Source organism: Chionomys nivalis, chromosome 25 (genome assembly GCF_950005125.1).
Source record: "Chionomys nivalis chromosome 25, mChiNiv1.1, whole genome shotgun sequence".
Lineage (NCBI taxonomy): Eukaryota > Metazoa > Chordata > Mammalia > Rodentia > Cricetidae > Chionomys > Chionomys nivalis.
The window spans coordinates 28,622,934-28,632,994 of NC_080110.1; the positions used below are offsets into that span (position 1 = coordinate 28,622,934).

Genomic DNA, 10,061 nt, shown 5'->3' on the forward strand with positions numbered 1-10,061 from the left:
CCAGCCAGGGCTACATAGCAAGACCCTGTTCCAAAAACACCTCCAAGCAAAAAGTGGTGGTACACCTTTAATCCCAGCACCTGGGAGGCAGTTGCACATTGGTCTACATATAAAGAGGTCCATCCCAGCCAGCCAGGACTACATAGTGAGATCCTGTCTCAAAACCAAAACAAAACAACATTCCAGCAAAGGAATAATGCCTATTTTAATGTTTTTTCTTTTTTCTTTTCATTGTTGTTGAGAATAAAATTCAAGAACTTGCACATGCTGGGTAAATTCTTCCTTCTTTCTCCTCCTTCTTCCTTCTTTTTCTTTAGGTTTTTTTGAGACAGGGTTTCTCTGTATAGCTTTGGAGCCTGTTCCAGAACTCACTCTGTTGACAATAGTTTCTGACCTGCCCAGTCCCGCAGTAATTCAGTTCCAAAGAAATACACAGAGGCCTACATTAATTATAAACTGGTTAACCTATTAGCTCAGGCTCTCTTATCAACTAGCTCTTACATCGTACATTAACCCATTATTCTTGTCTGTTAGCCACGTGGCTTGGTACCTTTTACCAGCAAGGCATTCTCATCTTGCTTCCTCTGTGATGACTGCAGACTGACTCTTTCCTCGTCCCAGAATTCTGCTGTTCTGGTCACCCCACCTCTACTTCCTGCCTGGCTACTGGCCAATCAGCATTTTATTAAAACAATACAATATAAGTGACAGGGTACAAGACCACAGCTCCCAAATGTACCATACCAGCATATATCTAGTGCATGTACATTCATGTAAACATTCACAAATACATACAAAAATTGTTTTTTCTTTTTCTTTTTTTTTTTTTGTGTGACAAGGTTTCTCTGTAGCTTTGGAGCCTGTCCTGGAACTCACTCTGTAGACCAGGCCTCAAAGTCACAGAGATCCACCTTTCTCTGCCTCCCAAGTGACATTTTAAAATATATATATATCTTTTTATCAGGCAGTGGTGGAATATAGCCTTAATCCCAATACCTGGAAGGCAGAGAGGCAGACAGATCTCTGTAAGTCCAAGGCTAGTCTGGTCTGTAGAGTGGGTTCCAAGACAACCAAGGCTACATAGAGAAACCCTGTCTCAAAAACTAAAACAAACAAATAGTTTCTTGAACTTGGTGGCACATACCTTTAATCCCATCACTCAGAAGGAAAATCAGGCAGATCTTGGTAAATAAAAGGTCACAGAGAGACAAGGACAGCCAAGACTATATAGAGAAACCCTCAACAAAAAAACATAAAAATAAACACATCAGAGGCTCACAATCACCTCCACCTCCACGAGGATCTCCAACTGTGGACACGTGCACCCATGTGCACAAACTCACACGCAGACACATAAATAAAAAATAGTAATTTTGATTAAAAAATAGTAATTTTTTTTTTTTTTTTTTTTTTTTTTTTTGGTTTTTTTTGGTTTTTCGAGACAGGGTTTCTCTGTGGCTTTGGAGCCTGTCCTGGAACTAGCTCTGTAGACCAGGCTGGTCTCGAACTCACAGAGATCCGCCTGCCTCTGCCTCCCGAGTGCTGGGATTAAAGGCGTGCGCCACCATGCCCGGCAGTAAATTTCTTTTTTTCAACAAAATCAGAGTTGCAAAGATCAGGTGAAAGCATGCTGGTCGCGCTGGCATGTACCTGTGATTTCTTTATTTAGGAAACTGAAGCAGAAAGACTTAGCATTGAACACCAGCCTGGGCTACATAGAATTTAGAGCAGCTAGTACTACATAACCACACATAGTTTGTTCCCCGTGCCCCCCCCGCCCCAGAGTATTAAGGAAATATGCTGGTTTTTGTGTGATTGAATATTTAACGTACGTTTCCTGCCCTGTGCTATCAACCCCTGTCCAGCATGGCAGCACATGGTGTCACCCCAGACCTTGCAAGTTGTGACAGGGTGATGTCAGGCCTCAGGACAGGCCCGGGAGTACCAGATCAGCCTCAGAGTATAGCAAGACCTTGCCTCAAATCAACAACAACAGTAATAAAGGACCTGGCTTCTGCTGTCTCGATTAACAGCAAAACAGAAGCGAAACACACAGCAGTTGAAGAACACTTGCTTCGCGTGGGCAAAGCCCTGGGTTCGATCCTCTTTCAAATACTGGTTTTTTAGGCAGGATCTTACTGTATAGCACAGGCTGATCTTCAACTTGAAAGCTTCCTGCCTCCACCTTCCAAGCGATCAGGTAACAGGCCACAGGTGCACAACATGGTAAGACTTTTCTCTGTTGGGATTTTGTTTCATTGCATAGGTTGGTTTCCACCTTGGCCTCTATAGTAACTGGAACTACAGGCATGGGACACTGGATGATATTGCTGAAGGATGACATTTTCCTTCTAATTTTTAAAGTTTTATTTATTTTATGTATATGATGCTCTATCTGCATGTACACCTGCACACCAGAAGAGAACAGCAGATCCCATTATAGATGGTTGTGAGCCACCATGTGAGTGCTGGGAATTGAACTCAGGTCCCCTGGAAGAGCAGCCAGTGCTCTTAAACACTGAGCCATCTCTCCAGACTCCTACATTTTCTTTCTAAAATTAAAAATTATTTACATGAGCCATTTGAGCGTCTAGTACCCATGCAAGTCGGAAGAGGGCATCAGATCTTCTGAAACTAGAGTTACAGACAGTTGTGAGCAGTCATATGGGTGCTGCGAACCAGTGTTCTAAACCAATGCCGGGACTGGAGAGATGGCTCAGTGGTTAAGAGCACCATCTGCTCTTCCAGAGGTCCTGAGTTCAATTCCCAGAAACCACATGGTGGTTCATGACCATTTATAATGGGTTCTGGTGCCCTCTTCTGGTAGAACACTGTATATTTAATAAATAAATAAAATATTTAAAAAAGGACAATATCATTAAGAAAAAAATGTTAAACCACTGAGCCATCTCTCCAGCCCCCAGAACTATTTTTTCATATAAGATCCTGGCTACATCCAGACTCTGTCTTTTGGAAATATCTATTGAAGCTCTTCAACTTCCTGATAAATAAATGAGAAGATATCTAAGGCTTAAATAGAACTTGATTTGCAAGATTAAGAATATAGGTTTAGCCAGGCAGTGGTGGACGCTCCTGTAATTTCAGCCCTCAGGAAGCAGAGGCAGGCGGATCTGAGTTTGAGGTTAGCTTGGTCTATAGAGTGAGTTCCAGGACAGACAGAAATTTTGTCTTAAAAAGGGGGGGCGGGGCTGGAGAGATGGTTCAAAGGACCTGAGTTCAGTTCCCAGCAACCACATGGTGGCTCACAACCATCTGTAATAACATCCGATGCCCTCTTCTGACCAGCAGGCATACATGCAGGCAGAACACTGGATACATAATAAATACATAAATCTTAAAAAAAAAAAAAAAATCCTCAATCTGTTTGGATGCTCACCTTTCTAGACCTGGATGGAGGGGGGACCTTGGACTTCCCACAGGGCAGGGAATCCTGACTGCTCTTTGGATTGGAGAGGGAGGGGTAGGGAGAAGTGAGGGGATGGGGGAGGGAAATGGGAGAAGGTGGAAATTTTTAATAATAATAATAAAAAATATCCTGTTCCACTCCCAGCAACCCCATAAAGCAACAGTAACAACAAAAAGTTGAACCATTCCTTCAGATGCCCTAAGGTATTACTTAGACAAGAATGTTTCTAAACTCTGATACATCTCAACATCAGGATATTTAAGAAGTTTCAAGAGAGCCGGGCTGTGGTGGCGCACACCTTTAATCCCAGCACTTGGGAGGCAGAGGCAGGCGGATCTCTGCGAGTTCGAGACCAGCCTGGTCTACAGAGCTAGTTCCAGGACAGGCTCCAAAGCCACAGAGAAACCCTGTCTCAAAAAAAAACCAAAAAAAAAAAAAAAAAAGTTTCAAGAGGTAGGTATCTTAGATTTTTCCACAGTATGTCCAGGACAGAATAGCCTACTAGATTATCAATGGCTTCTGATACGTGAGGGTAAAACCTTTCACGGTAGCCGGGCGGTGGTGGTGCACACCTCTAACCCAGCAGGAGGATCTCTGTGAGTCTGAGGCCAGTCTGGTCTACTGACCAAATTCCAGGACAGTCAGGACTGTTTCAAAGAGAAACTGTCTCGAAAAATAAAAAACAAACAAGAAAATCTTTCCCAGTAAGAAGTGTTTATATGTATGCACACTTTGTCTGGATGCTTGTCTGTCAACAGAATCAGATTCCCTGGAACTAGAGTTACAGATGGTTGTGAGCTGCCATGTGGAGGCTGGGAATTAAATCTGTGACCTCTGAAAGAGCATCCAGTGTTCTTAAACGCTCCACCATCTCTCCAGCTAAGTGGGAGGAGTATTTCTGAAACAGGGTCTCATGTAGCCAAAGCTAGCTTCATACTTGTAATCCTCCTGCATCAGCCTCACAGGTGCTGGCACACTTTTTTTTTTTTTTTTTTAGTTTAAATGAATTGTAATTGTTTTTGTTTGCTTTTTGTTTTTTGCTTTTAGAGACAAGGTTCCTCAGTGTAGCCTTGGCCATTTTGGAACTCACTCTGTAAACCAGACTGGCCTGGAACTCACAGAAATCCTCCTGCCTCTGCCTGAGTACGCCAACACTGCCCAGCAGTTTTCCAGAGATGTTTACATGTTAGACAAGCATTTCACCACTGAGATATCCCATGCATGAGAAAGATCACTTTAATTGCTGCTGTTTGCATCAAACCCAAAACTTAGGGCTAGCAAGTAAGGCCTTTCATTATGCAACACGCCTTACCTCCTCTGTCCCTATCGGAGAAAGCCCTGTTTTTCAGCTGAGCTGGTCACATCCATTTTCCCCTTCCTGTCTCTGCTCCTGCTGGTCCCTCCATCTGGAAGGGCAGAGGGAAGAATAGTAGTGTGTCTCCATTATTTCCTTCTAGACCAATTCCGAACTCCCACCTCCAACGTCTTCTCAGCACAAACACAAGGACTCCCTACAACGTGTTACGTGCCTCCGCCCACACAGCCGCTTCTCTTCTTCACAGTGCCGTAGCAACCACACACAACACTGAGTACCTATGCTTTAGAGATGGGACAGGATCCCAGAAGACAAGAACTAAAGGGCCAGGGCCTAACTTAATGCTATCCCAATCCCTATACTCTATCCCTCCTTCTTCTGTCTCTCTGCAATCCCCTACCTCCAAACCTAACATAAAGGCTAAATTTGGGCATAAAAAGACAACACAGTTTGTAGTTTTGGTTCCAGACATTCTTTCAGTTCATTTCCATAAAAACATAATATAAAAGGCAATGCCGCCATTGCCCCTCCTGGGGGTGTTCCGTCAAGTTGGTCTCAGCTGCTCCAGTGATTCATAGCTCATCATGAGATCTCTGCAGGGCATGGTCACAAAGATCTGCAAACAGCACGTAACAGTTTAAAGGGAACGGCTGCTCTCCCACACATACCCCTTCCAAGAGAACACCCCAAGCCAAACCGACACCCACCACCATTCTTCAAAGAACATGTTTACAAATGACAAATGGCCCCCGCTGCTCTCTCTCCTCTGTCTAAGGCAATGGAGACACAGATTCTGAAAGCTGAGAGGTAGAGAGCAGAGAGAGCTGACTCCAATCCCGAGGGCGTGGGAAGCCAGCTGTGGGGCATCAATCGGAGGTGTGTGGGCACACTCTCCTGTGTGTGGGTGGGGCCGTGAGCACAGGCAGCAAAGGGGAGAGGCTTACCTGTTCGCTTACTGCAAAGTCTGTCTTTAACGTTGTCAGACTCTCGGGAAAAGAACTCAAGAAGTTCATCTTCATACTCCTCCACGATGCTCTCACACTGTTAACCCAAGGGCGAGAGGTGACATGGAGGGCAAAGACACTCACCCAACTCTCCACTTGGTGTTTTTTGGGGGGATTTTTGCAGGCAAGGTGTTACTAGCTGGCCTGGAACTCACTATGTTGACCAGGCTACCCTCAAACTCATGGTGATCTTCCTACCTCAGCACCTTAAGTGCTGGAATTACAGACATGCAACACCACACCCGCCTCTACCCTCCAACTTCTGCCAGCTACTCACCGCAAACTTGAGGGTGCCGCTGATATCTGCATCGATTCGGATGCCCTGTAAGTCTAGCTCACTGGACTCTCCATTCCGGCTCACAACACGGACGTAGTTCTTGCGGTGGGTGGAAGGATCAATCTGTTCCCCATACTCCTTCATGCGGTCACACACTTCCTCGAGCAACTCTGTGAGGTGAGCCTCTGAGCGGGCATAAGGTACCTGGAAACGCACTCAGCCTTTGGTCACTCCCTTTTACAAACTTACTTTCCCTTTTAAATCTAGCTCAAACAACTCATTAAAAAATAAATAAATAAATCTTCCCTAACAGTCAATAGTTTCTGTCTGCCTGTCCTCCTTCCTTTCACACATGTATATTTTTGTTGGTCTTCTGGAACAGGGCCTCACCCCGTGGCGTTGACTGGCCTTGAACTCACAGAGATCCACCGGCATCTGTCCCCAAGAACTGGGAGTAAAGGAGTGTGCTACCACTCTGGGCAAATGTACAATATTATTTTAGCTGATTATAAAATCCCAAGGAATAACACAGGTACCATTAACTCTAAATTTTAGGCAAAAACCACTTTGATTAACTGCAATCAGTTATGCTGTTTTCCTGTAACTTCCTCAGTTCTGGGGACACAGGTAGCAGACTTCTTTCTGTTCAAGGCCAACCTGTTCTACATGGTTGAGTCCCAGAACAGGCAGAGCTGCAAAGACAGACCTGGCCTGAAAAAATAAAAAATAAACAAGCAAACAAAAACTGAAGAGGTGGTATAGGTTCTGATAATAGCACACCAACACCCTTTCCAAGACTGTTTCCTTTTAGGGGCTAGAGAAATGGCTCAGTGGGTAAGAGCACTGGCTGCTCTTCCAGAGGACCTGGGTTCAGTTCCCAGCACCCACTTGACAGCTCAAAACTGTCTGTAACTCCTGGGGATCCGACACCCCCAAACAGATATGCAGGCAAAATACCAAAGTAAAAATAAATTATTTTAAAAAAGAATATTTCCTTGTATATTACTTAGTAGGTATAACTTTGTGTATGTATGTCTTTTTTTTTTTTTTAATGTTTATTGGTGTTTTTCCTGCATGTGTATCTGTGTGAAGGTGTCAGATCCCCTGAAGCTGGAGTTACAGACAGTGCCGAGCTGCCATGTGGGTACTGGGAACTAAACCTAGGTCCTCTAGAAGAGCAGCCAGTGCTCTTAACCACTGAACCATCTCTTCAGCCCATGTATGTATGTATGTCTTATGTTTCCAACTAATAAATTTCTTGAATACAAATACTTTCTTTAAAAAGATTTTTATTTTATGTATATGAGTGTTTGCTTGCATTTATGCATACCTAGTGCTCACAGACATCAGAGGAGGATGTCAGATTTTTAGAATGAGTTATGAGTCACTACGTGGGTGCTGGTATCTGAACCGAGCACCAAACAACAGCAAGTGCTTCTAACCACTGAACCATCTCTTTAGCTCCAAGGAAGACTCTGAGAACATGTAAGGGTTACAGGTGAGTACTGCGTGCAGGGTTTATGGGGTGCTAAGGACTGAACCCAAGAGTCTGTGCGTGCTAGCGTAGCACACTCTCATCTGAACTGCACTCCCAGCTGGAAAAGACCTTTTATTCTTTTATAAATAGATGTATGTATCTATACTGCTTTAGTGAAACAAGAGTCATTATGGATGAGGGTGTGGAGAAAGGGACTGGTCAAGGCTAACTCCTACAGCAGAAATAATGAACTGAGGTTTGGGGCCAGGAGGTACATAGGTTATGAGCTTCCAGCCTCTCCCAATAAGCCCAACTGTTCTGTTGTCTGTCTGTGAGGCAGAGTTTCAAGTAGTCCAGGCTGGCCTTGAACTCCTGACCATCCTGTCTCTACCTCCCAGTACTACGACTACAGTCACTCAATACCGTATCAATCTTTCAGACACAGAATGTTCTGGTTGGCTGTTTTTTTGGTTTCTTTTCTCTTTGAAGACAGTATCTAATTCTGTGGTCCAGACTGGCCTGGGACTCAGGGAGATCCTTCTGCTTCAGCCTCTGAGTGTTGGCTTATTACAGGTTATAAGCCGCCTGCTTTCTTCACTTCTGAACTAAACCAAGTTCCGAGTCGTAGCCTCGGTGAGCTACTTTATCTGGGAATAGTTAAGTTACCTCTACAACTGACTGGCTGCCGTCTGGATTGATCCGGAAGGATCCCATCTGAATGGTCTTCTTGGGGTCCACCCGGGCAATTTCCCACTCTAATTCATCCACCAGAGCCCTGCAAGCTGGTGCCAGGGAAGAGAACAGGGGTGGGGATGAGGAGAATGGGCTCGACCCAGGGACTTCTATCCATCCTTGTCCGGACACCTCCCAAAGGTCGGCTTCCTCCCGCTTCTCCTTGTCTTTGTGCCTTTACCTCCACAGTGTAGATCCTGGCTCCTTCGAGCCCAAGCAGTTCCCAGCAGGACCCCCGAAAGTAGGACCAGCCAACCCCAGCCTTTCATCTTTAGCGTAATGGGGTCGCTCCACCTGGATTCATGTGAAAATAAAGCACAGGTGTGAGGAGACAGCTCCATTTCCCCCCTGCCTGCCACCCTCCATCCCAAGGCCTTCAGAGGTTCTACTGTCCAGGAAAAAGGCAAACACACACCCGCGGGGCTGGAGTTCCCTGGGGGTGGGAGGGTGGGGGAATGGGAAGTGAGAACTCAGTTCCAGAAACTCCTCCACAGGTGACGGCCTGGTTACAGATATTTCAGCACTGGACGCTGAGGGCTATGCAGTAGCTATCGGATGGAGATTATCAATCGTGCGAGGACGACTGGCAGAAAGGGGCTGCCAAGAAGGGAGGCCAGCGAGAACACTCCATAACTAGGGCCCATGCGGACCTAGCACCAAGGGTTCCAGAATCCCCATTTCCACTATGTAAGTAGTTCCCGTGCAGACCGGTCCCTTTTCAAAGGACTCCGCCATTGCTGTCGCTCAGGTCCATCCCCAACCTCAATGTGCCCACAGCCTCAGACGCTCGCATCTGTCCCACCTCTGCTCCCACGGCCGCCGCCGTGGCTCAGGAAAGCCGCCGGACTCTCACTTTTTGTGGCTCCCAGCCCTAGCAGCTGTCTGGGAGGAGCGAGGCTGTCCCGGTTTCTCCAGAGCGATCCAGCGCCCGCCAGGTTCAGGGTGGCCAGGGACTGCCTGGCCCAGCGGTCCGTACCGAACTAGGGACCTAGGCAGAGATCGGAGGGTGCCATGCGAGCCCCCACGGGAAACTGATCCTAAACCCGCCTCTCCAAACTCTCGCGCGAACAGGCAGCTGAGGAGCGCCTCAGAGGCAGCGAGGACCCCTTGGAAGGTTTAAGGACCCAGACTTGCGTGGCGAATCCGTTCACGTGACCACCCAAAGAACAAAGGTAGCCTAGCCGAAGGTGAGCACCGAGTGGTGCCTGGGAATAATGCATCAGTCCAGGCGGGCTAGGACTTCCAAGTAGATGCAATTAGTGAAAGCGAGACCTAGGTTTCACTACACAAAGAGTTTATCACAAAGGAAACTACATTTCCCAGGAAGCACTGCGAAATCAAGCTTTGACAGTAGCTACAGGTCTTTTTGTCCGGTTTCTTTTTTTTTTTTTTTTTTTTAAAACTAGTTGTTAGATTCCTCTTGTGCCATATTAATAAATTATCGTGATTAGGTATGTGTAGGGAAAATTACTTTTGGTACTATCTGCCTTTTCATGCGTTCTTGGAGAGTCCTGTAAGTTATCCTCTGAGGATAGGGACGGGACTGCTAAGTTAAGTTTATTTAATATTAGCTCTCAGGCTGTGAATTTCCTAGGACGATTTCCCTGAACTCCCAGCACCTCGCTGATACTATTATAGGTTCTTGGAGGCAGGGTCTTGCTGTGCAGCTCAGGATGACCTTAACTCCCCGTCCCGGACTAGTCACAACTGTTAGGGTTACAGGCAGACACCAAGCCTGGCTCCACAGGTCTTAAGAAACTGGATTTGTGATCTTCTGTCTTTAGGGTGCTAGGTAACTACAGCAAAGACCGAACGCTGTCCAGGGGAAT

The 10,061-nt window shown here is 46.0% G+C and overlaps 1 protein-coding gene across 1 annotated transcript in view; it reads right to left on the bottom strand.

Moving 5' to 3' along the window:
* Positions 1–9,342, bottom strand: part of Cnpy2 (canopy FGF signaling regulator 2) — a 26,584-nt gene extending 17,242 nt beyond the window's left edge. The window contains exons 1-6 of the mRNA XM_057758092.1: positions 9,035–9,342; positions 8,414–8,526; positions 8,167–8,282; positions 6,024–6,227; positions 5,687–5,783; positions 4,740–5,358 (exon numbers count right to left, since the gene is read on the bottom strand). Of these exons, the coding sequence (XP_057614075.1) occupies positions 5,315–5,358; positions 5,687–5,783; positions 6,024–6,227; positions 8,167–8,282; positions 8,414–8,501 (549 nt within the window). The 5' untranslated portion in view covers positions 8,502–8,526; positions 9,035–9,342 and the 3' untranslated portion in view covers positions 4,740–5,314. The remainder of the gene's footprint in view (positions 1–4,739; positions 5,359–5,686; positions 5,784–6,023; positions 6,228–8,166; positions 8,283–8,413; positions 8,527–9,034) is intronic.
* Between the last annotated feature and the right edge of the window lie 719 nt (positions 9,343–10,061).